This window comes from Lygodium microphyllum, chromosome 11, assembly GCF_053477565.2.
Source record: "Lygodium microphyllum isolate KBCC chromosome 11, Lygodium_microphyllum_v1.1.10, whole genome shotgun sequence".
Classification (NCBI taxonomy): domain Eukaryota; kingdom Viridiplantae; phylum Streptophyta; class Polypodiopsida; order Schizaeales; family Lygodiaceae; genus Lygodium; species Lygodium microphyllum.
In genome coordinates this window covers 149,090,625-149,117,461 of record NC_141145.1, presented here as the reverse complement: position 1 = coordinate 149,117,461, position 26,837 = coordinate 149,090,625, and the positions used below count along the sequence as shown (strand labels likewise).

Here is a 26,837-nt window from a genome sequence, read left to right as displayed (position 1 = left end):
GGAAAAATCGACTAACCCAGTCCCCAAGTGGGTCCCCCTCCCTATCCAACCACAATGCCTATTCAAAGGGGGAGTTTCTTTTCTTTATTACAATCAAACAAACCAACAAATTATATTTAAAAGTTTTTAAAATTTTAAACAACCCTCCCCATTCACCAATGTCCCTTCCCCCTTCTCTCTCTCTCTCTCTCTCTCTCTCTCTCTCTCTCTCTCTCTCTCTCTCTCTCTCTCTCTCTCTCTCTCTCTCTCTCTCTCTCTCTCCAAATTGTTGCTACTACCTTGGCCACCCTATTGACTGGTTGTTGCCTCCTTGTGTGCCCATGTTGTTGCTGCTCCTTGTAAAAGTGCTACCCCTATGAAGGCTTCCACCGCCTCTATTGTTATTGTTGACATTGCTTGTTGCTATGCTTTACCACGTTGCATGCTTGAAATTATTACTTTTTGTGATTTTTTTGGTTGATTTTGAGGTTGAATCATCCTTTAAGCTATGGTCTATGAGGTATTTGACTCTGGTATGAGTGTCTTTGAATGTGTTGGTATGAGCTTGGAAAGATTGGATATCTTTTGTTAGCTCATTGTGGTTTTTTTTCTGTTTGATATGTTGTGTTCTGCTTGATAACTATTTGGTTCTATATGCTTTAGTTTGCATTGATAGAGCACTCTATCCCTTCTGTCTGAGACTTTGTCATGGATGAATGAGATTGATATGGTTTGAGATTCTTTTATGATTTTTGGTTGATTGATGGAGGTTTTTCATCAACTATGTGGTTTTCTTACCTTCTATTTACTTTTTGTTGCCTTTTGTGGAGCTTTGTATGTCTTTATACTCTTCTATATGCTTTTATATGGGTTATGTTGGATGAGTTGTAGCTTGGAAATGTTTTGCTTCTTTGAAAAGAGGGGATTGTTGAGATAATGAGAAAGTAATTCCAAATAATAAGCGCTTACCCATACATAGGATAACCAGTATATATACATGAAATTTTAAAGAGAAAGTGAATTGGGTGGATAAGTCTTTCACCCATTGACATAAGTTTAAGGAGAGTAACCGCAAGGGCTAGTGTACTAAGGGAAAATCAAACACCCACATGTACTATGCTTATCACAATGATGCAAGAGCAGCACAAGACCTTCCAAAATGAGATGGAGTCATTTAAAGAACTTGTGGAAGATCTAAGAGAGTAAGTTGCTTATGTTTACAAAGAAAGAGTGGAGGCATGAAAAACTATTACAAGAAGAGCTCCTCGAGGCTACTTGAAGTGAATTTTCAAAAAAACAAACAAATTATGAGTGGGAATCCATTGAGGAGTTTTGGGAAATTTGGACTCACTTTTGGGCCCTTTAAGCTATTTTAGGAGTTTATGGATTATTCCATAAGGACAAATGAGGGTGAGGCTATGTAGCATTACAAAACTTTTGAGGTTACTTCTTGATTGAAATGTCATAACTTGAGCATATAAACTCCAAATTTGTCAAATTTTGGTGTGTTAGAATCCTCTCTCATCAAGGCCTTTCCAATTGTGTATTACATGATATAGTTTTGAGGTGCAATGTATATAGTTCTCCTTGGTCTCCCTTTTAATAGGATGATGACATGGAAATTTCTACAAGGCCTAAAAGTGAGTCCAAATTTTTCCTAAAGTCATGGAGTACCATCTAATTCTTGAATTGTGTACTTTACAACTCAATCATGCACAAGTTGATGTTCCTTATATACCTTGGAGCAAATGAAAATTTAATTTCCTTGGAGTTGACTAAAGATCTTGGATTAAATAATGAAGAGGTGGGGATTTTGACTAAAGTTCTCCAGGCTTTAATGCCAATGAAGTTGACATAGTGAAGACTATAATACCCTATGTTGGCAAGCTCAAATTTCAATCCAAGGCTATATCAATGAAGATACCTCATGTATAAAAAAATTTAATAATTATGAAGAGATTCTTAGTATGCCCTAGAATCATAAGGTAGTCTTAGCCATCTTCTCTCAAAAAAAGAAGGTAGAACTCATTAACAAAGGAAAAAAATATGAGATCTAAGCTAAAGTATTTGGAGACACCATATCTATGGTAAGTTACAAGCAAGTCTCTTGAGAAATTAAGGATATGTTTTCTTAGTATCTTTCTCAATTGTTAGCATGTGAAAGATTTTAAACTTGAAGTCCTAGAAGTTAAAATGGTCTATGGGACAAGATAAAGACAAGTTTGAGTGGATGTTGGATGAGATAAAATGAAGTTGCAAACCTACAATTACAAAGATAGTAAGAAGTAGATGGCCCCATAAGCAGGAGTTAGCTCACTACTCCTAACAATGAAGGAGGCATGGGGTTGGAGACATTGGTAGAAAGGGTGTTTGACCTAAATTGTAGGTTTCAATGGTATTCAATCTCATTAACAAGAAATGGAAACAAGTCTAGGTTGTAAAGAGAGGCAAGTTGCTATTAAAGCAAGAAATGCAGAAGATGGTGTGGTTGCACTTAACCCAACATGATTCAATGTTTTCCATCTCTTTTGAGAGTGTAATCAAGTGAGATAAGGCATAAGCAGACATTTCTAGGAGATCAGGAAACATGACCTCTAAGAATTTATGGACAGATATTAAAGGGATTTTGAATACACTAAAGGATCAATGCTAAGTACTTTAGGAATTTGTAATATATTCTTATGGATTATGTACATCCATAAGTTAACAATGAGAAGCATCTTAAAGAAGCTAAAACTTTTCTCCGATGTTTAGTAGATTAAGCATGTCTACTTGAGCAAGTTTATCAAGTAGAGATACTAAAGTTTATCCAATCCTAAACAAGTATATTTACAAATAATTTCTTCAAATAGAGTTGTTACTATGTTCTCTTTCCTATATTATTTTTGTTATCTATTTATGTAAAAGTATGAGTTTAATAAATATGGGGTGTGTGTGTGTGTGTGTGTGTGTGTGTGTGTGTGTGTGTGTGTGTGTGTGTGTGTGTGTGTGTGTGTGTGTGTGTGTGTGTGTGTGTGTGTGTGTGTGTGTGTGTGTGTGTGTGTGTGTGTGTGTGTGTGTGTGTGTGTGTGTGTGTGTGTGTGTGTGTGTGTGTGTGTGTGTGTGTGTGTGTGTGTGTGTGTGTGTGTGTGTGTGTGTGTGTGTGTGTGTGTGTGTGTGTGTGTGTGTGTGTGTGTGTGTGTGTGTGTGTGTGTGTGTGTGTGTGTGTGTTAAATTTAAAAATATATTTTTTATTAATTACAATTTACATAAATACTTGTTTATTAATGAAATTAGACCACATATTAATCTATTTAATAATTATTTAACTAATTTTTTAATTTATAATTCCTGATTGATTTATTTTTTTCAAGCCTTTATCTTTGCACCCTCTCAGCTCAAAGACTAGTCAGACATGATAAGCCATTATGCAACCTTGATTTTATAGTACAATATTCTTTTGTATAAAAGATCTTTAATTTTCTACAAAATATTCTTTTGTGCAAATCAATAATCCACATATCTGATAGCATGTCCCTATATTATACCCAATATTTTTAGAGACGACCTTATAGCAATCTTACATTTTTCATATTACACTACGATGAAATATGCATATCGATGAGTAACTAGATGTATTTTATGAAAATGGTCTATATCTAAAATTCGTCTTTTATTTGCAAGCAACGAGCATGCAAATAAATGCGCTTATAGATGTGTTTTTTTTTTTAATTTGGTCATGCTTATAAATGGGGTAATAGATGCTACTAGTCCAAAATTACATGATAAATTGCCAAAACAGCTAGCTTATGTTAAACAAAGTATATCTAAACTATCTAAACATATTGCACACACACTCACATATATATAGACTAGTTAATAGCTACTTAAAGCGGTTTGTAATTTACACTAGTGAGTAGTAGCTGCTTAAAGTGGTTTGTAATTTACACTAGTTAGTAACTACTTAAAGTGGTTATAGTATCAAAAAAGCTACCTACTATATCCATTTCAAATACTAGATTACAACTCCTTTGAGGAGCTACAATTATCGTCCCTTTAGATTCATCGCACCTCTCTCTGCTATGGGTTGAAGATCTTAGATTACAACTCCTTTGAGGAGCTATAATTATCGTCCATTTAGATTCATTACACCTCTCTTTGCTATTAGTTGAAGAACTTAGAATCTGCCCATTTTGTTGTTTCTTTTCACTCATTGAGATAGGCACTCTTCTGCATTTATAATGGAGCCAATCCTTGTTCTGCCCTTCTCTTATTGTGTAATACTCTCAATTTAAGCAAGGCCCTCCTATTCGATAAGGCTTTTCTTACCTTTTCTCATGCCAATGGTATATGAACCTTGTATGCTTGAGATTATGATACATCATATGCACAGCAAAGATGGTATCTTGGAGTAGACCTGAGTCTTGCAAAGGGAAGTTCTTAAAACAATTCCTATAGTTACTATATACTATAGAACAAAGGTAGCTCACAACCTCATTTTCCTTGGGGTCTTAAAAGATGCCACCCTTTCTAATCAACATCTAGTATACTTCTCATGGTGGTATTATTTGTTCTCATAAGTTGATAGCATTTTTTGTTCATCCTCCTAGAATGGTGGTGGAGAGGGGCTTCAATTGCCAAATAACCAAGAAGGCATCCTCTACCTCAACTGCTCTCCCTACACCTACAGCATCCACTACTACTACCACTCTCTAGGGACAATCCCATTAATGGAGACGATGAAGTGGTCACACCAAGAGTAAACAATGCTACTACTAATTGCCAAGATGGGCTTTATGATGCAAATGGCCTTTCAATGGGGTTTGTGTAGTCATTTGCATCCAAGAAGGCTGAGGGCTAGTCACATATGCATATAGTTATGTTGTCATAGGGGGGTACCCAAGAAAATGCCTCTATAAAATGAGGACTCTAACTTCATCTACATTTGCAACTAGATGAATAGATTAATCTACAAAAACAAAACACATGAGGATTGTGACATACATCAGGATTAGTGGTGTACATTAGGATACATTCTAACAACAATGACATGCTAGCAATCTAACATTCTAACATAGGTTGGCATATGTATACACATACACATATGCATGGGGTGCCATACCCATAGTCATTACATATGCCACACTTAGGCTACGTACACGTAGACCTTCCATGCACTATGCATACACATATGTGTAGGTTATGCATAGGCCACATACATGAATGGCATTTACACATGCATGGCATGACATACACATACACACACATGGCATACACCTATGCATATGCATACATATATGTATAATCATAGGTATAGCATATGCCATGAATAGGCTAGGCCAAGCATAAGCTAGGGTAAGTATAGGCAAGGCATAGGCCTATGCATATAGGATGCCTAGACTACACATGGCATGGACTACACATGCCTTGCCTACACATGGCATAGACTACGCAACACCTAGCCTAGACATGGTGTAGGGATGGGCTAGGCATAGGCTACACCTATGTTTAGCATACGCTTAAGCTAGACATAGGCAGAGATTGGGCATAATCATATGCAGAGGCTAGGCATAGATGTATGCTAGGCATAGGTATGCACTTTCCCTTAGCCTACTTCATGCCTAATCTAGCCTACAACTATGCATGGCCTTCACCCAATGTATGCCTACTAACCTACACCACCTAGCCTACCAGCCTAGACATGACATAACGTACATGATGACTAGACTAGAGATGGTGTAGGCATAGGCTATACCTATGCGTAGCCCATGTTTAGGCTATCCATGGCATAGCTTACACCTAAGCTACACAAAAACTTAGCCTAATATTAGCCTACATTAGGTCTATGGCTACACTTACACCATCTATGACATCTAGCCTCTACTGTCTCTAATCTATCTTACACATACATCTAGTGTGTACTTACTTACATCGATCCCAAACTCTAACAAGGAGTATCCACAAACTGGTGAATCACAAAGAGTTGCACTTTATGGTTCACCTATCAGTACATGTCTCACGCATCTCGTATGATTATAGGTTTGTCCCACTTTTGCACCCTCTCAATAGCATAAAATAAAAATATAGTTCTCCTCTCAATCTCTCTTATCCTCAAGGGAAAACCCATGCCTATGCATACAACTTGCCAAACCTCACCATACTCAATTGTAATGAATTAATTATATTACAATACATTTAATTAACAAAACAATGGATAAAGAATAGTAGAACCAAAGAACATACAACACATTTAAAGTTGTAGGTATCCACGCATTTATTCTACAAAACAATGTATTAAAGGCTATGACAATAGACACATTTATTGTGCAAAAGAAAACATGTTGCAATTAATGTAGTTGTAATTGCGACCTAAAGCTATAAGCACTCACACATAGAAACGGCAAGACATGATAGAAATCTAAGCCTAAAGGAGCCCTAAAGAAAGAAAAGAAGCCATACCTTGGATCTTAGTAGAACTAGCTTTTCTCAACATTGCAAGAGTTCTCCAACTTGGGGTTCTCTCTCTCTCTCTCTCTCTCTCTCTCTCTCTCTCTCTCTCTCTCTCTCTCTCTCTCTCTCTCTCTCTCTCTCTCTCTCTCTCTCTCTCTCTCTCTCTCTCTCTCTCTCTCTCTCTCTCTCTCTCTCTCTCTCTCTCTCTCTCTCTCTCTCTCTCTCTCTCTCTCTCTCTCTCTCTGTGTAATAGATAATTGTATCAATTTTACAAAAAAAAATACAAGATTACAACATGCAAGATGGTTGTAAGCCATCATGCATAAATCGAGCTTTTACACGAGAAAAAATATAAAGGAGTACAAAAATCAGTGCAAGGTCACTACGGAGATCACTCTATGCCAAGGTACTAAATCCTCTGTAGACAAAGTATCAGCATGCTAAATAAGATCAAGCTGTTCACCACTAAACAAGTCCTTTGAGCTTCACAACATCACTTTGGATGCCCAAGGCAACATAAAAAATGAATGCATTGCAAGTGATGCAAATATGCTAGCACACCCAGAATCTGAGAAATTGAAATAGAATCTTCACATGGGGTTGCATCAAAGCATGATGCTTAGGCTTACCAAAAACCCAATCAAAAGAATGCATCTTGGTGCCCACCACAGCATTCCAAATGTCTAAAATAAGGAGCCAAATTTTAATAGCAAAAGGATAGGAGATAAATTGGTGATGAGAAGACTCCATTTCAGTAGTACAAAAGAAAAAATTCCCATTAGAAATACCACGATGGTGAAGAGCTGAAGCAAGGGGAAGCCCACCAACCAACATGCACCAAATGAAAACCTTACATCTGAATGGTGTATTCTTGTACCAGTCCTTCATCATTGTCAGCTTCCACCAAGCTTTAGATTTGTGTAGTCCCCACAGTGCATTAGCCTTGATGGTCAACCATGAATGATCTTTGATCATGAGGTGGTATATATGATTAACCAAAGAATGCTGGAGACTCAAGCAGCCTATAAGGTTCCAATCTTGCCAGGAACAGACAGAATCTAGGAAAAGAATGAAAGGGATGCAAGAGACACGGGAGAGAAGAGCACACACAATGTAGGTGATGTCAGCAATGTTGTGACAGCCTTATTGCACTTTCACATATATATGAATAAAGAATATGGGCGGTCACTGTACACGGGCAAGCCCAAGGGCCTTTTACCCCAACAACCTCCCCCACTAAAAGGCCAATGGGCCAGGGAGTGAAAAAACAAAGGAAAAGAAAAGAGACATGGTGAGGAATCATGACATCTCACCCAATACCCAATCGCAAAGCGAGCTGTGCAATAAGCGACGGGAACCTCCTCACAAGAAGAGTCAAGCATCCCCGAGTCCATGACATCTAGGAGATAAGCAATCCCATAACTCTAGACAATAGAGCAATCCATGACTGCTTCCCATGAAGCAAGCAACACAACTCATAAGTGCATGGCTGTAAAGCATCAGAGTGGCGCATAGCATCAGTGTAGCGCATAAAAGACAGCGGAGAGCATACAGACTCTCCAAGGTTAATCATCGAAAGAGGGCCAACATCCCAAACACAAGTCAAACAGGGTCTCAAGACAGTATACAGCCTCAGCAAAGCGGAAGACTAACATACGGCTGTAGAATCAGCCCATAAAGCGCACTGAACGTGCATCAAGAGGCCTGAGAGGTGTCTTCGTCTCATAAAAGACAACATGATAGCGGCATAGAACGTGCTGGGCATCTAAATCCCAAAACCTGTAAGCCGTAAAGTCACCATCTCCATAACCAAGGAGTATGCATCTGCGTGACATAGGCTCATGTGGCATATTAACAGATGCCTGGCAATCAAACATCCTCAAGTGATCATAGGAGGGTCTCATGCAACTCCATGCCTCATGCGGAGTAATAACATCCAAAGAGAAACACAATGTCTGATTAACCAACTAGATTGCCGTCATAAGGGCCTCAGCCCAAAAGCCATAAGACAACCTAGCTATGGTAAGCATAGAAGCGACCTTTACTTGTAAAGTCAGGCACATGCCATGAGCAATCCCATAATACCATGGGCATAAGAAATCAATGCCATATTGCTGACAAGAGATCCTAAGCTGGGAGAGATAGCATGACTCTCATAATCCATCTGCAAGCATCTAGGCATGCTACCAGCAGAATCCATAAACATGTCAAGCATAGTAATAGCATCATTAATCCGTACCAAAGGGTAAGCCCAAACACTGTGGGTATCATGATCCATGAAGGTCACAAAATACGACGCTCTGTCAAAAGTGACTGGGAAGTCATAGGTCCATATTCTACAACATGGACTAGATCTAGAGGAGCATGCCTCACACGATCGCCATAAGCCAAAGAGGCTATGCACGGACCATGACTACAATGAGGGCAAGTAGCATGGAGAAGAGCAGGCAATAAGCCCATATCACATAAAGCATCTCTGTAATAGCATGAGTAAGGCTATCCAATACATCTAAGGAGCTCAAAGAATCAGGGGAACTCTCATCAGAGAAAACAGACTCATCAAGAGGACTGTCTGCATGACTAGAAGAGCTGGAAGTCGTCATAGCATACTACAAAGGGAACTCATCCAAACCAGAAGGGGAGAACACAAAGGCATCAACCACGGATGCAAAAGCTCCCACACGAACAAGCCTAGCAAACAATAGCATGACATATCCAACCACTGTAGCTCGCAGCCATAGAAGCATAAGCATGCCTCGAAGCCATAAATGCATAAGCATCCCCGAAGCATAGGAGTATACATAACTTTGCAATGTCTCATACCATGTACTGACATACATGTCCAGCCAAGAACGACAGGTGGCAATTAAACCTGCAAGAATCAAGCTCCAATAAAAGCCCAAATATCTGTGTAAAATCATCCAGGTAAGAGGCTCTGTAAAATACATAGCAGCAGACCATGTGCATATACGAGTGGCCATAAAGATCTACTGCTCCCTAACATACACGAGCAATAGCAGCCCAAATAGCATAGATGCCATACAACAGAGAAGCAAGACGGCCATAACTGTAAATCCCAAGCACTATCCAAGTCCACTGAGCAATTCACTACTCAATACATATAAGTACATCCAAGTAATAGCCAAGATCCATAATCAAAGCATCAAATCCCATATAGCATCCAAGGTCATAAAGGAAAAAGCCAAGTCGTAACAGAAAATGCCAAGTCAATATCTAACTGCTCAAGGGAATACTCAAATGAATGTCAAGACGAGCTCAAACAACTACCATCCACAGTCAAAACATAAAGCATTCACCAAGACATCATAACTCGTACTAGGTAGCCTAGCATAAACCATATCATAGATGAAATGCCAGCTGCAAAGAAGTGACAATCAAACCCAAATCGAGCTCTAATCTCAGCTCAAAATCATTCTAGAGCATAAACAAGGCATGTGGCATAGTCCAAATACATCATGACATCATACTGAGTAGCCGGGAGCACCCCATGACCAATAGGCATAACCCAACTGTAGCATAAATAGCTTCAGCCCTGAAGTTTCCAACAACAAATAGCAATCCAAAACTGAGTAAAATAATCCTCAAACCAAGCTCAAGTCAAGTGCCAACTCATAGGCATGCATTCTCAAACATATAAGCACCAACCGGGTATAATCGGGCATCAAATGACCATGTAGCATTAGCATAAAATATAATGACAAGGGGCTGCCTTGTTTTGGGCTACCTGTGGACTAGTAAAATAGTCAATGGCTGAGCAAGATCAACTCCAAAACCATCTCACATGATAGGCATACATTCCCACATCATTCGAGGAGCATTCGGGACCAACCGGGCAACCAATGTCAATGCCAATGTGGCCCAAACATAAAATGCTAATGTAGCATTGCTGTAAACTGCCTGTGAATAGTCCTAGATTGAAGTAAATCAACCCACAAATCAATGCCAAGTCAAATGCCAAGTGTCGAGGTCAAATGCCAAGTGCTGGGGGAGTCCAATGGACCAAGATCAAGTGCCAATGAATAGCCAAGTGGGTGGGGGAGCTGAAGAATGATCACATGCTGCCCAGGGCCTTCCAAAAAATGGCGCAAACTATCCTGAAGGGGGCCAATCACATTTTTTATGAAGGGGGGCTCAAGGAAGTCACAAGGGGACTCAATAGGTGCCAATGAAGGCCCAAACAAAGCCTCAACAAGCCAAGCAAGGCGGGAAGCTTCAAGCTTCAAGAGGGAAGCTCATTAATGGCTACCCCAACCTATAAACCCTGTTGTACCTGTGTGGACTGAAGAATGAGAGAGAACAAGATCCCATACCTCGTGTAGATGCTGGGAAGAGCTCGTGAAGGAGTGGCTCTGATACCAGTTGAAAGGGATGCAGGAGACGCGGGAGAGAAGAGCACACACAATGTAAGTGTTGTCAACAATGTTATGACAACCTTATTGCACTTTCATATATATATGAATAAAGAATATAGGCAATCATTGTACACGGGCAAGCCCAAGGGCCTTTTACCCCAACAAAGAAAAGGTTGGCGGTCCTACAAAAGTCTGGAAACCTTGTCCCAAAGGTCATGACAGCCATGAGAGACTCAGAAGACCCTTCTGATAGTCCAAAAAGACACGAGTATGGAATGAGGCAAGAGCACGGCATCAACAACCATCGAGACCAATCCAAGGTAAGTCATACAATTGAACATGGGTCCATCCTCCCATGAGAGCACATAGGATACTGCCAAGATTTCCATTTGGAAAGAATTAACTGCTAATTTGTCCTCAATTGATACCATTGGACCTTGCAAAGCACCAATTTCCAAGAACATGCCAAGTGCTTGAGAAGAACCGAAGTAGATGTAGAGAACTCAACCTCAGCATTAAGGACGTGCCACCATGAACCCAAATTCTTCATATTACCTTGCCAAAGGCAGTGATCTTTTTATTAATAAAACGAGCAATAACTATCTAGGGTTGTTGACCAACGCACATGGTCTACAAAAGCGACCAAGGAAGGGCTACCGCATGGGTCTCCAAATCCAAAACAACCTCATCCCCTATGGATTTTGATGTACAAGCATGATTCCATAATGGTCAGCACCACTTTAAGGTGTATATAGAAGGGTCGAGGTTCAGATTTTCGATAAATAAATTTGGCTTCTAGTTTTTCCAAGATACATTTCAACAAGTGTTTCAAGGTGCACATCCACTCAAAAGGGATAGCCAAGATCCCTCACAATGTCTCCCTATTGAACCACCACATCGTGCCAACCCAAATCTGACAAACTGGAGCCTCTAGAGGTTACAAAGGATGATTTGGCAACATTAATGTGGAGACCCAATGCATGTCCAAAAGAATTCCAAACATCCAAAGCTTTGTGAAAATTAGAAGAATCTGCTTGCAGAACCATGAAGGTGTCATCAACTGACCAACAAAACACTAGGATGAAGGAAGAGATAAACCAACCAATTGTCTCGTTATAGCAATATGTGACAACATAGAAAGAATGGGGTGAGTAGCAAGTGCAAAAAGAAAAGAGGGCTTAGAGGCCAACCCTAGCGAACCAAGTGTGGAAGGAAAAACGGCTTAGTAACTCCCACCATTGAGCATAACATGGTATGTAACCCCCACACTAATAGTATAGATCGACCTAGATATACAAGGCCCAAAGCTCATGGCTTGCATGAGATCCACAATAAAGACAATTCTAGAAAATCAAAGACCTTTTCCAAGTCCAACTGCACCAAGACTCTCTCTCTCTCTCTCTCTCTCTCTCTCTCTCTCAATGTGTGTGTGTGTGTGTGTGTGTGTGTGTGTGTGTGTGTGTTTTGTAGGTTTACTATGTCTTTGTGTTCTTTTTTTCTAATTTATGAGAAGGCCCAAATTAAACTTGTGAATTGGAACTTTAGCATATTTGTAATGGCATGTATATGTGTGGTGAACTTTGAGTGCCGCATTTATAGTCACAGGTAAATGTGTGTCAAAAGTGTATCTTTGACAGTGTTACACTAGCACCAAGCATTCTCATATTAGCTTACTTATATCCAAACCACATGCCCTCTATGTGGCTTGATGTCCGAACTGGTGGCATGCATGGCACAAGTTGAAACCAACAATAGGATGGTGCCTATCTCTACCTCCTCTCTGGAGAAGTGAAAACGAACCTACTTATTTGGTAGGAGGAGACAATAGGATTACTAAGTGCTATGACACTCTAGGTGCCAATGTAAAAAATGTAAGGGAATCTATGGGGAACTGCATTCAACTACGAAGCTACAAAGGTAAACAACATCAATGGTAGCATCAAATAGTTTCATGTACTCAACCTCCACTATGGAGACTGCCTTAATCTCCTACTATGTGCTAGACCAAGAAAAATGAGTTGACAACCAAGAGAAGGCATACCCAACCATGTGATCATCAAGTATTTAGGTCCCCAACCCAATCACAATACATAAAATCATGCAATATGTTAGTATGCTAGTACCTTAGGAAGATGTCCAAGTGCACCAAAATATTGTGCAAGTACAAATGCATGGTAGGCAAGGTTGAATCTCGTATTAGTGAGCCAAACCAAATTTATTAATTACTTGTTCATAGACTTATCATGAGATCTAGCTGATCCTTCATTAGTTCGAACTTTATGTGGAAGATCCATTCAGTCCGATAACTTTCTGCATGCTCGGATGATTTGCACGGGTCCAGGTACCATTCCAATCAATGCTTTCAAGTCCTTGCTCCATGGCTTTATGCAAATCCAGGATAGTAAGGCCTTGGATCCTACAAAGATAAGACGCCTGGATCATCTGGGCACGAAGTTAGCCCACTTGTATCTGCAGTGTCTGTACACACAATATTCGAAGAGAGAGAGCTTCACTGTCAAGTTCCACTGTAAGTATCCCAATCGGAAGGTACACCGTAGCCTTAGCCACTTCCGACGGAAGACTATCGGGAATTTTCACTGCAAACTACATAGAATCGGCTTATTCCGATTCTTGCACTCAGCCACCCCATTCTGCAAGAGTGAGCCGATCAAGGTCAATCTCACTACCATTAGCAGAACATGGTGTCCCTATTTGAATGCCATGGTGAATCACAAAATCCACATAGCACAGCAAGCAAAATCCGATTTGCCGTTAAGATAAGAGGTGTGCCAACCTCAGCATGCCCTCTGCTCAATGTCCGGTTGCTGTGGGAAGGGAGTCAATTATTGCTTGCCCAGATGGCACGGTCTTTAGACATCTCCATCCAATTTTGAGTCTGTGAATTTCCTCGACTGGCAAGACCTAGGTCATCTCATAAAGCACGTCGCACAGCTAAAGGTGTCCGAAACAGTTGTGCCACAGATGCTCTATAGCAAAACATGCCGAAGTTAAAAGAGTGGACTCTATGACGGTACTCTAAGCCTTCTGCAGTAATTTGATCCAAATTCCACCTAAACATTCCTGAGTGGCTAAGTTTTTGGTGGCTATTTGTGTTACTCAGAAAACCAAAGAAGAGAGTGCAGAAGGCTTTGCAGCAGACCTGAACACAATAGAAAATTAAGTACCAATCTGTATTTCGAAAGTATAAAATGAACAAACAGGTGCAAATTATGGTTAGATATTGTGCTTACCAACGATAAATACTTGGAAAACTCCAAACGGGTCCAAGTTGAGCTTGGAAGTAAAAGAGGAAACTCGACAAACCTATTAATTTTAAGAGGAACTCAGAAAGTGAAGCAAATATATTACAGTTTACCTCATTACAGAGATGTTTGCTTCACAAAACTTGGGAGTAATGCACCAAATATGTATTCAATAGCCGTCACAAACATTTGCATGACACACTGAAACAGTTTACAAGGTGCTGAGCTCACTACATGTTTAATCACTTTGCTCGGTGAGGCCAACATGGAAACACACATGCGTTTTCCATATTCTGGACCACATTCTTCAATGCGACTTTGGACCACACAAGAGTTTTCCATAATCTGGATCCCATACTTGAAGACACTTCCCCTCGGGAGATTTGAACTTGAATCTCGGCAGACCACCTTTGGAGGAGATGATGTGAAGGGTGATGGTTCATAACTTCTGTGATTTGTCAACTCATACTTTTGATATCTGCATTCAACGAGTATCCTGATTGCAATTCCCCCTTGTACACCTCAACATACATCGTCCAAACTGCACAATGCCTGGTTGCAATGGATCAACGAGTCCTACTTCACGCAAATCTTGTACACCTAGAAACTCATTCAAACTGAGCTTTCCATCACCGTTACTGTCAAAGACAAAGAAGATGACATCTATGGCTGTATCTGATAAATCAACTTGACAGACCTACAAATACAAAATTCAGCTCATATCATAAACTCTAGAAAAACAGCCAATATAAGGTTACGGGTTACGTAAAATGTATTCCAGGACCATAGTGTAGAGAGTCACCTGAGAAGCTGCCCACTTGAAATCCTCTTTCGAAAAACCCTTTATTCCACCAACAGCAAAAGCTGACAAGGCTAAGAGCTTTCTCTTCCTGCGGAGTTCAGAAAACTGTTGAAAATCCTGCAAAAGGTAAGGTAGTTTTCATCAGATTGATGTAACACCATAGACAGGGTGAAATGGACAAGCTGCTCCTTCCACTCCCCTTATACTCTTCTGCCATTGCCAAGTCTCGAAAGTCCAAAATCAGTTCCTCCCCTTCATTCTTACGATCATCAACTGCCTTCTACCTTTTCTGACAGCTGCTGCTATGAACCATCAGTACCCTCCCAGCATCTTTTGTCCCAAACCATAGCCTGTTAACCACCGTCCAACCAAAATTCTACAAGTAACTAAAACATATCCCCTGCCCCTGCATTTACCTTCCAACACCGTCTACCTTACAGCTTCCATCGCCTTAGATGCACTTGCTCAGTTGATTGTTTGAGAAGCTTCATGGTGGAATCTCTGGCACCAACAATGTTAGCTCTCACAAACACAAATCAGGCAGCCTGCTGCCCAATCGCTCTTTGTCATTTGACAATGAGATAAGATTCCCTTTGGTATCTCTACCAGTGAGCCCACCAAAGTCTGAGGGACATAAGAGTGCCTAGGGTTTATAGTTGTCACTTTTCGACCACTAAGACATATCGCCCATGGTGTCAGGTTGCTTCAGCCATTCTCTTTAGGGTCTTCATATGGCAACCCTCATAATAGGCAATTGGATCACAGGATTGACATGAGTTGAACACTTTGCTGGACAAACTACACAAGGCATTGGAGCTGCAAGACTGGACCTCCTCATTGCCAACCTTACTACATAATGAGCAGGTACGGGCAATTCAATCACTGGATTGACAGGATTTGAACACTTTCTGCACGAAATGCACAAGGCATTGGAGCTGCAAGACAGGACTTTCGCATTGCCAAATTTAATACGTAGTGAGCAGTCATTCCAAAGTAAAAAACCTCTCCAATGGACATGCTGGGTGCATCTGGACAGGCTAAAAAATGGAAACTTGATCCCTTCTTTGCAAAGCATCATTGGGACTACTACCCTCTGCAGTGATTTTTTCCTCGTGCACTCTTTTGTACTGTCCTGCTACATCTCATATACAATAAATCACCTCACATGGCAGCCATGCAAAGCACACTGATACTCACTCTTTCTTTTTAGACATATGTACACCACTTTTGGGAACTACGGAAAGGAATAAGAAGACAGCATAGCCAGAGTATCATCTTACAAAGGAATGACCAGTCCTACAGCTTCTATGTTGCTCATCACATTGTTGAGCGCTGAGCCAACCTCACTTATATGAAAGCATAAATCAGAGATGGAAAACTTACCTTAAAAGTTATGCGTATGCCTTTAAACGTTTCATCATTAGCAAGGGCATCCACACGTTTAAGGTACTTGTTAATTCGCGACATGGATGCAGCTGCAACCATTGAAGATGCAAAATCTTGTGCCGGTATGCTTCCCTGTTGTTTACAGTCATAGTGGGAGAACTCCAGCTGAAGAATCTGCATAATTGCAATTTCTCTTCAGCCACCATTTTTGTGAGATTTAAGTGAAGAAAGGACTACTATATAGCAGGTAGCAGCTTTAACAGAAATATGAATGTCTAATTAAAATAACTCCGCCTAATGAATCACACCTGAGACTTCTGACATAACTAGAAATTTCACTGACAAAATACTGACTCCTCACCTTGCATTTCAGAAACAAGCATTAGAAACTCACATAAACACTACAAGCCCTGTACTCTTTGAAGGGAAACTCAGAAGTTACCACCAATGTTTTCAAATCACAAAAACAAAAACAAAAATACCTGCTCTTAGAATGATACAACAAGCCTAAGCAAGAGACTAATCTGACATTTCAGCCTATTCGTAAGCATCTGCCAATTAGCCCATTTTGAAAAGAGAGAATGCTTATAGAGTTTGGTCAGCAAGAGATGGCATTTGTTTCTTTCACATATCAAAACCTACCCATATGGAAATTCCTTTTGCACGTGATGTGGATAATTGAATGGTATGCACATGACACTAGAAGGACTAATATAATATATATGTTTTTGTCTATATTGTTGATGGCACTAATGTCTACAGCACATAACTTAGAAAGGCTGCAAACAGAAAATTGACACTGAACTCCAGCCCATATGCTGTCTTGGACACTCCTGCCCTCCATATTCACAGAGCAGCTTGCTATCCAGTCTTATAGGATCTCCAATCAGCCCAAATGTGACGGAGTGGCCCTATGTAATGCTTAGTATATCACATCTTCCCCAGAGCCATGCTGGCCCCTTCAAATCTATAGCCAAAACTTGAACTTTTCTCTTTTGCATTTTATTCAGAAAGTATCCTTATTCCTCAATAACTATCATTGTTGCCATAACTATAGCCAAAACGGCCTTGACCCTAAGCAACTTTTGTGCTCGTACTAATCCAAGCAACTGCAATAACAGTAGACCCCATCAATTTAACATCATAAGCCCCATGTCACAAAGAACAAAGAACCCTCTTAACTACCAAATGGAAACTATCCAATTAGCTGTCCAACTCTGCATCTTCCAAGGCCTACTCTAAATAGATGCTTACAACTATTGACTAGTGTCAACACACCTAGTCCTCCTAATTTGTCGACACTCCTCCCTGGCAGACATAACCAAATCCTATCCATTTTCCCCACCCGGCTGAGGGACAATTGCTGAAGAACCATCATGAACCCATAAACTTGCAAGAAATGCAAACTCAATGACTATGTTCCAACAAACAGCACATTCCTCATCCACAAGCTGATTAGTATCCGTCACTGCAAATGCAAAACCCACACCTATGTTCCAACAGACAGCATATTCCCCATCAAAAGCCATGGTGCAACACTTGCAATCCCATGTTGTTTCCACCCTATTGCTCCCCCATCACCTATGGGTACTTGTGCAACAAGAACACATCTACAACCAAAGCTCTCAATCCCTGCTCTCACTTTATAACCACTCTTCAAACCATATTGAGGCCTCAATCAGGGCTCTTGAACATCAGGATTTAGAAGTTTGTTTGTCACCATCTTTGTCACCATGAGAATCAGGTCCCAAGTCACCATCACTTCCTTAACCTAACCCTCTTTCAAGGATGCATGTGACCCTTTTTCTTGCACCTTCGTTCTCGTGTCTCCTCACAAGAAGTTGCCTCCTCCAAAACTATTCGTCATGTAATCTACAGATGTAATTGGTGGGTCCTACACCCATTTTTTCTAATAATTAAAGTGCTATTGCAGTAGCATGAAATCCTGTGTTTCATGCTCGCACAAAACAAATTGAAGTTCACTATCATTATGTCAAAGAAAGATCTTATGCAAGAGAGATCAACTTGATGTATGTTCCTACATAGTAAAATGTTGCAAACATTTTCACCAAAGTGTTACCATGTGAGAAGTTTGAGGCTTTTCAAAAGCCCGTGAACTTACTACCCTTTGGTGATTAATCCTCCTTGTACTTCATCAATGTGTGGTGTGCACACCTAGTGTCTTAGGATATTAAAGTAGGGACATTACACTCTAGAGTAAATAAACCTAACTCTAGTTAGTTGGTGGAAGTGTGGTTAGGTCAACCTAGGCCTAAACCTTTAGTTGTACTTTTCATCTATATTTTCAATTCAGCAAGCAAATACACTCTCATTAAGCTCACACTATCTATTGTTCACTATCTACTCTCTTGTTTCTCTCTCCTCCATAGCTGGCTGCTTCCTCTCACATGTATGATGCAAACAAATGCTATGTTTGTGAACAAGAGGGGCATATAGCACATGAATGCCTAGAACACGAGTCTAAAAACCATGTAGATGACAATACTGATTAGGAAGGCAAGAAGCATAAAACTACAATATCTAATCTGGTTGGTGAGCAACCAAATACGTATGCTTCAGACCTATGCTATGCACGAGGCAAAAAGCTACTCCAAATTTGCAAACATCTACTAGTAATGGCTAAAACTCAGCTCACGATGGCTACTCCAACTCCTCACAATGTGTTTCCAACAAGAATAAATGATTCTCTCTCTCTCTCTCTCTCTCTCTCTCTCTCTCTCTCTCTCTAAGCCTTTGCTTTTGCTTAGCCTGCCCCACATTTTTCCCAACCTCCCTTTGGAAAATTTAACAAGTGGCAACCTTTCCAAATGAATTTCCAGCATTATCCACATTATTATATTAATTTTCAGTTTAAAATTATTGAAAATTAAAATAAATTGTTATTTCGATGCCCAAAAATATAGCCTAACCAATTAGTAATTAAATTGGCTAGGCCATTTTTGAGCGATCTCCATTTTTGACCATCAAATCGGCATTAAGTATCATTAAATGTCACATCTCTAGTGTCACTAACTGACACTTATGGCCAAATGACTTAGGCCAATCACTAGTACCAGATACCACCTAGTGTCTATGCAACATAACTAGCTGCACTTTTGCCTTTGACATCCCTTGATTCCCTTAGGTCACCGGCTCATTAATTTGCACTAACCTGAGTTGCACCCCACATGTGCAACATTTACTTAAACATGTGATTAAAAATTAATCCACAGTGAAACTTGCAAAAATTCATGTCCTCATGACAACCCAATATGTTTTAGTTTCACTAATCTCAGTTACACCCCACATGTGCAACATTTACTTAAACATGTGATTAAAAATTAATCCACATGTTAAGTGAGACTTGCAAAAATAAATGTCCTCATGACAATCCAATATGTTTTAGTTTTCTTTTATATAGGTGCTCGTGCCAATTTCACTTCCCCAAATTTGGCAACAAAGTTGGCATCAAAGATGATGAGATGGGTCCCACTGTTGAGCTAAAAATGCATTATCGACTTATTAGCTCTTAATTACAACCCCAAAACTCAATTATTACCAAAGCTTCATTAAACAATGTGTGTTCCTAGAGAGTATCTATTTCTCATAAGCCAAACCCTAATCTAGGAAAATCCGCACTCCTATAAATAGACAAATTGCCTACCACTCAGCCCAATGCAAATTGCTAGCACCTGTCTCTGCTATCCACACCTTGTTCACGAAGGACATCTTAGTTCAAGTTACTATCTACTAAAGTCTACACTTAGCACATGCTGTCCAGCCTCTTCATACATGTTGGCAACTAGTTTCGGCCTGCTGTCATTGCCTGGGGACTCCTGTGTTTATTGCCAAATCATCTGCTACAATTGTTGCCACATCATCAACTAACCCTGCATTTGTTGTTCCATTCCTAGCACAACACTCTTCAACCTCATAGAGCTGTGTTTGCTTCTACCAGATATCTTCGGCAACTGTCTACTACGTTTTGGGATCCATCTGAGAATGGCACTCTCTCTAGCTCATACTCTCTACCTGATCCTAAAGACATGAGAGTTCGGGGGTCAATATTCACTTTGCATACACATTAGGCAAGGACACTTCAGCCCCACCTCCACAAGCAAGAGGGGGTCATCCCCCACCCCCTCTTCCCCACCTAGGAAGTCAAGCACATTAGGTGAGGACACTTCAGCCCCACCTCCACAGCTAAGAGGGGGTCATCCTCCAGCCCAATAGAGTAGATTCGCTAATCACATATCAATAGGACCGTCTACCCTTGCTACAACCAAGGGGTTATTTGATTGGTCCACCCATGCCACCACTATGGAATTTGGTACTCCTTGTCTCCCTTGAAGATAGACTTGTTGAGACCTCATCTATTTTTGAGTTGCCCTCTACATCGAGTGCACAACTAGAAGCAATTGAGCCCACTTTCCCAAGAGATCCTCTAATCTAGCCGATTGTGGAGCCTTCTTCCAATTCCAATATCGGCAACACTGGCTGCAAACCTAGCATACCTCCCCTTGCATATGTTGGGATAAAGGCCTGTTCGACCTCCGTGTATAGTGTACACACACTATTCAGTTGTACATGTGAATGCACCCTTATATGCCGTAAGTATAAATACATTTTATTCTTTGTGTACCGACACATTGTCGGTACACTCAAATCTAAATGTACTTTCTCTCTCGCCGTCACTCTCACTCCTCCAACTACTCCACATCCCTAGCTGAGCTCCAACAACTGGTTTTAGAGCCACGGTTTGTGCACCCTTCCCAAGTCGACAAACACTGCTGAGGTGCAGGCAATAGCCGCTGGCTAAAGTCGCAACAAAGCAAGCGGACGAGCGGGCTGCACATGACAGTCAACAGGCGCCAGCAAGCAGCTGCCCGACCAACAAGCGACAAGTCCAGCAGACCGACGCCAACAGGCATGTGACGGCAACCAGGTGTGGACCTGGCAGCAGGTGACCAAGCCAGCGCAACGACCAACGAGCATCGCAGGCATGGACCTGGCAACTGGCGACCAGGCCAACGCAATGACTAGCGGGCGTGCGCCGTGCATGACGATCGGGCAATGGGTAACAAGCGGCAATGACGCCTGACAGGTAATGCGATGCCTAACGGGTCAATGGACCCTCTTTTCTCGGTTTCCCATTTTTGTTTAAATCAAAAATTTGAGAAATTTCTAGTTCTTTCCTTTGCCTTAACCGGGGTTCACGCGCACTAGAGGCACAAATCTCAGACTTGTGCAAATTCGAGCCCGAAAATTTGGGCCTTTTCTTGGATTTAATCTCATCCATATCTGGTAGTGACATTAAGGCCAGAAATTGTAAACATTGCGTGTGGTGACCTCAATTAAATTGGGGTTTTTTGTCAAATTTGTCAAAATTTCGCTCTTTTGAGTAAAATTTCTTGACATTGGATCCCAGAAAATTGGGGCTTTTCATGTATTGGTAAAATTTTGCTCAGCTAGGTCAGATTGGCTGACATTTGAAATTTTGGGACTGTGTGCAGAATTTGGTAAATTTCTGCAGTTTTTGCTCTTGTGGTGGCTGGTTCATGTACAAACAGCAAAGATTTATTACTGGTGAGAAAAAACAGTAGTGTGTTTGCTGGTTCAGCTTGTGCTTTTACAGTCTAGGGCATGTACTCTCGTGTTTGTGATAAAATGGCTGCAACTTCTTCCAGTTCAGACATCAAGAGTTTGATGGAAATCAAACGGTTTGATGGTCATGGATTTGACCTTTGGAAAGACCGTATGCAGGGCATATTGTTCCTAAAGGATTGTGAGGATGCTTTGCAGGAAGATAAAACCGCACAAATGTCTAATGCAGATTGGGCCGCCAAAGTGAACAAAAAAGCTATGGCTTACATTAAGATGTATGTCACTGATGACATCTTGACAAACATTAAAGGTTTAGATACAGGTTATGCAATATGGGAGAGGCTGAAAACTACCTATGAGATCACCACACTTGTTAATCAGGTGCATTTACTGCGCAAGTTGGTGAATATGCGACTAAATGAGTCAAAGCCTGCAATTGAGCACTTGAGTGCATTTACAAGCATTTTAAATCAGCTCAAGGATGCCAATTTGGACTTTAATGATAAGTTGAGGGCGACCTTTTTGATCATGACACTGCTTGACTCTTGGGAGACCTTGGTGGTTTCTCTCAACAATAACCCCAATCTCTCATATGATGGGGTGAGGGGTTCAATCTTGAATAAAGAAATTAGAGGTATGTCTAGTGGAGAAGGTAACAACTCAGCTTATAATGTAAGAGGCAAGCTGAAAAGAAAAATGCAAATGCAGGACAAAGAAATAGAAGCAAGAGTAAAGGAAAGGAAAATAGTGACATTACTTGTTATCACTGTGGTTAGAAGGGCCACAAGAAACCCGATTGCAGGTATTGTAAGAAGGAACAAGAGAGAAAGAAGAATACAGGAGACAAAAAGGAGGAGGAGGATAAGACAGATGTATCTGAGGTAGCCAAAGGCAAGGAAAAGGCTAATGTGACCTCCAGTGTGGTCGATTATGATGCCCTTGTATGTCACATACAGGATATGCAGATTACCAAGGCTGATGTGATTGATGCACTTTTGTCAGTTGATGATGGTGTCACTCAAACTTGGATTGTAGACTGTGGTGCCTCTTTCCATGTAACTCCTTGCTTGGAGTATTTTGCTATGTACAATGCACGCAGTTATGGAAAGGTGTAGCTTGGAAATAACCATGCTTGTAGCATTGATGGGATTGGCACCATACACTTGTCTTTAGACAATGGGCAAGAGCTTGTGTTGAAAGATGTCACATATGTGCCTTGCATTAAAAAGAGTTTACCATCCGTTGGTCAACTTGACTTGCATGGTTACTCTACACTGTTTGGTGGTGGTTTGTGGAAAGTGAAAAAGAGTTCCATGCTAATTGCAAAAGGAACCAAGAAGGGCACTTTGTATTGTTTGCACTGTAAAGCCTTGAATGGCAAGTTTCTTGCAGTTGCTGAAATTGGATGTCTTTTGGAGTTATGACATAAGAGATTAGGCCATATGAGCCAGAAAGGACTTAATATCCTTACCTCTGTGAAGAGGGTTGATGGAAAAGGCTCTAAACTTGACTTGATGGTCAATTTGAATGATCCTGAACCACATGATCTCCCATAGCCTACACATTGGCCAAAGATGTCCTTCAATCCAATGGAATAAAGGTGGCCAATAAGAGATGTCCTCGAGAATATTGGGATCCGTCGAGCCACAAAATAAAAGAAGACTCACTGGGGCAAGGTAGATAGGGAGTATCCAATGCCGAAAGGAACACACAATGAAAGGCAAAGAAAGGGAGCAGTAAATGCAGAGTAAAACAGGTCTTCAATCTATAATCGCAGCCAATCCAAGGGCTGGTAATGTACCAAGAGTACTCGGAAATGTTGCACCTATGATAAACACAAGTATGCCCTGCTTCTGGCCTAAAAAAGAGGCCACCTAGCACCGAAAAAAAGTCACCTTGGTCAACAAAGACCAGCCAGTATGAGAACACAACAAAGAATAGAATCTATTCACCTGTAAACAGGCTGCCCAACAGAGAACAGGTGCCGCCCAGCTTGCAAACGTGCCGCCCAAGAGAATTGATGACATGCCTACACAAAACCCAAATACAAGGGCTGCCTGCACAAAAACGCAAGTAATGCAGGGCCTAGTTTTGCAACACATGTGCCAAGGGTTGCCTACAAAAAGCGCAAGCTTGTTTTGGTATCGCCCAGCCAATAGAATGGCCGCCCAGCCTGTTTGATGCCACCTGGGTGCAATAATGGTGCTGCCCAGCCTGCTAGAGACCACCCAAGAGCAAAATGCAAATCTGCCCTAGTACGCACAGCCTAAAAACGGGTTGGAAACGCGCCACCCTGCGCTATTTGACTCCAAGCGCAAGGTCTGCAGCACGTGGGAATGACACCTAGCAAGTTTTGTAATGAACAACATCCTCCTCTTCGAGATCTCCAGCTGCCACAGGTGGCTCTAATACCATGTGAGAGTGCACAACAAAAAAAAGCAACGTAAACACGGAGAGGAGGAGACAAAGAGAAGGAACAATGTGGCTGCAATGGCTAACGTACAAGGCTGCAACAGTCAGCCCCAACACACAACTCTATGTGTCAATGTGGGCACCAAACAGTAGCAGGGGGAAGAGAGTATGAGGAGGGCTAGCTGATCACAAAGGATCAATGATGGATAATGAAAGTGGGAGGATAGGCTGCCTATATATATGCGAAAAAGAGGGAAAACCCTAAATGTGGTCAAACCTTTAAAAAATAGCCAAAAGTGCACAAAAAGAAATGCACTAATGTGCCCTCTATCTAAAGTGTCTACAACATATAAATGACAAACAAAGACAATGTCAGAGCTCCTAATGTCCTCATCTGACTCTAACTGAGGCTCACTAGAAAGAGATGACCACACAAGACACACATGGCTGCTAACATTTTATGGTCTTATGAGATACTTTTTGCTCCTATATTGTCTTTGCAAGTTAGCACTAATACTTACAAAACCTACTAATTTATCAAAGCAAAGACTTGGATAGTTCAACACTCCTCTTGGTTGCCCTTCCTTAGTGGAGCTTCACACTCTAGACTAGTGTGGAGTCTTTCCCTCCCAAGGCCAAGAGCTCTTGCCTTCCTTAGAGGCAACCTTGGAGGCCATTCATTTCACAAGTTTCCAACTAGACATGCAACTCAATTTTCTTCTTTGGATGCTTCTTTCCCCCATCAACATCGACATCTTAGGGAGAGAGGGGGTTCTTTCTTCTTCTTCTTCCACCATTCAACGACGAGAGGGTGCAATCTTCTACTCTTTGTGACTACACATTTTGATTACTTCAAAGACATCATTTTAGTACTTTGTATCATTATCCATATCATCAGGATGATTATAATTATAAAAGGATGCTTGGGTAAGTGAAAAATTCCCCTGCAAGAGCATTGTCCAAGTGGCACCGTTGCTTAGCATTTTGCATGAGCATAGCATCCTGCATTGCCCCATGCATTGGTATTCTATTCTTATAAGCATGCACCTGTGCACATTTATCCCTTTTTAATCAGAGAGTAGTCCACTCTAGATCCACCATATTCGTAGCAGCTCACATGATACGACCTCTTTGGCAAGTTTTCTACATATCTCCTATACTTTTCTTCTTCACCAACATCCACAAGTGGCCGAGATAGCTTGTCTGTCTTGTGGTGTGTTGAATTTGACCTCTTCTCATTTCCCCAAGGGCACATGCAGATGAAACAACTTTGAAATTTTTTTAAAAAGGTCCACTTTTGGGTTATATGAGTTTAGGCTTACAAATGTACATGCAACATTTAATCACATGATAAATCAAATATTTTGATCCTACAAGTCTTTCATTGACACATTCTTTGATGACATCATACTCTACTCAAGAATAAGACAAAACATCACAATCCGGATGCATTTGACTACTTTGTTTGAGAAACTTAGAAAATACAAGTTGCTTATAAATGCAAAAAAGAGTGAATTCTTCATATCAAAGATTTACTTCTTAGGCATATTTTGGAGGAGTTCAAGGCATGGCTAGAGGAGGAGCCACTCTAGAGTGTGGAAGAGGGAAAAGCCACTCAAAGGCTTTCCTTGAGAGAGACATTTTGACACGATATACAAGCATTGATCATAGAAAAAATACCCCCTTGTATAGGGTGTTACGCATGACTAACATGGAGGACGCTACCTTGGGGCCTTTTGTACACTTTATGAGAGCGGCCATTGAGAAGATCAAGGCATGTAGAGTACTCAATGTCGAGAACCAAGCTAAGTGCATTTATTTTTATACAAGTTAATTGACTACTTTAATTTTTAAATTCGAAAGACTAAATGGTACATTTTTTTCAATGTAGTGTTGATATTTCGAATACCACACCAAGGCGTGATGATATTTTTTACCTGGTCGATAAAAGATGGACGTGGATGAGATGACCCATCCACAGTCTTGCTACCCTCGTACTTCCTGCCTATAAATTTCCATCTCTTTTCATGGATCAAGAGTTGGCAACCAATAGAGATGCCTACCTCCTGAAGGCATTGGATGAGGACCAAAATATAGCATTCCTACAAGAAATCATAAACTATAGCAACCAAAGAGAAATTGCTTTTGCCAACACTTTGTGCTGAAAGAGGATCTCTTTGGTCAAGCCTCTATTTTGGTGGGAATCTTTTGGATATCAAGTACCCAATGTCCAAAAATTTGCCCTCAGAGTGCTTGCACAGAGCAAATACAGCTATCTGATAACTTCTAGCAGCAAATTATCAATTGGGAACTGGGCGCCATGGGCTGGAGTGAACATGGCTACATTCGGCAAGGGTTGGACAACTGATGGTAGGAAGAGGGTTGAGGGCTGTAAACAAGGCACCAATAGTTGAAGAGAGCATAGAAGACTAATGTAACCTGCAAAAAAGGGATGAACTAGGTGGCCAGACAGCCTCCTATTTATAGATGTGGATCCTCCTAAAATTAGGGTTTTGGCATATGGGACACACAAACTTTGGTAATCTTTAAGTTTTGGGGCTGTTTTAATGAGCTAATGAAGATTTAATG

The 26,837-nt window shown here is 40.8% G+C and overlaps 1 protein-coding gene across 3 annotated transcripts in view; it reads right to left on the bottom strand.

Annotated features, from left to right (window-relative positions):
• Positions 1-12,983: 12,983 nt before the first annotated feature.
• The window catches only part of LOC148029513 (calcium uptake protein, mitochondrial-like), a 32,204-nt gene continuing 18,350 nt past the window's right edge, over positions 12,984-26,837 (bottom strand). Inside the window, exons 6-9 of one of the 3 annotated variants that reach the window (XR_015692435.1) lie at positions 16,230-16,406; positions 14,847-14,963; positions 14,033-14,741; positions 12,985-13,941 (exon numbers count right to left, since the gene is read on the bottom strand). Coding sequence is in view for 2 of the 3 variants with exons in the window: in XM_087688360.1 (XP_087544486.1) it covers positions 14,529-14,741; positions 14,847-14,963; positions 16,230-16,406 (507 nt within the window). In the remaining variant the exon portion in view is untranslated. Of the gene's footprint in view, positions 14,742-14,846; positions 14,964-16,229; positions 16,407-26,837 lie in introns of all 3 variants that reach the window. The other 2 variants (XM_087688360.1, XM_087688361.1) reach the window with 2 other exon arrangements.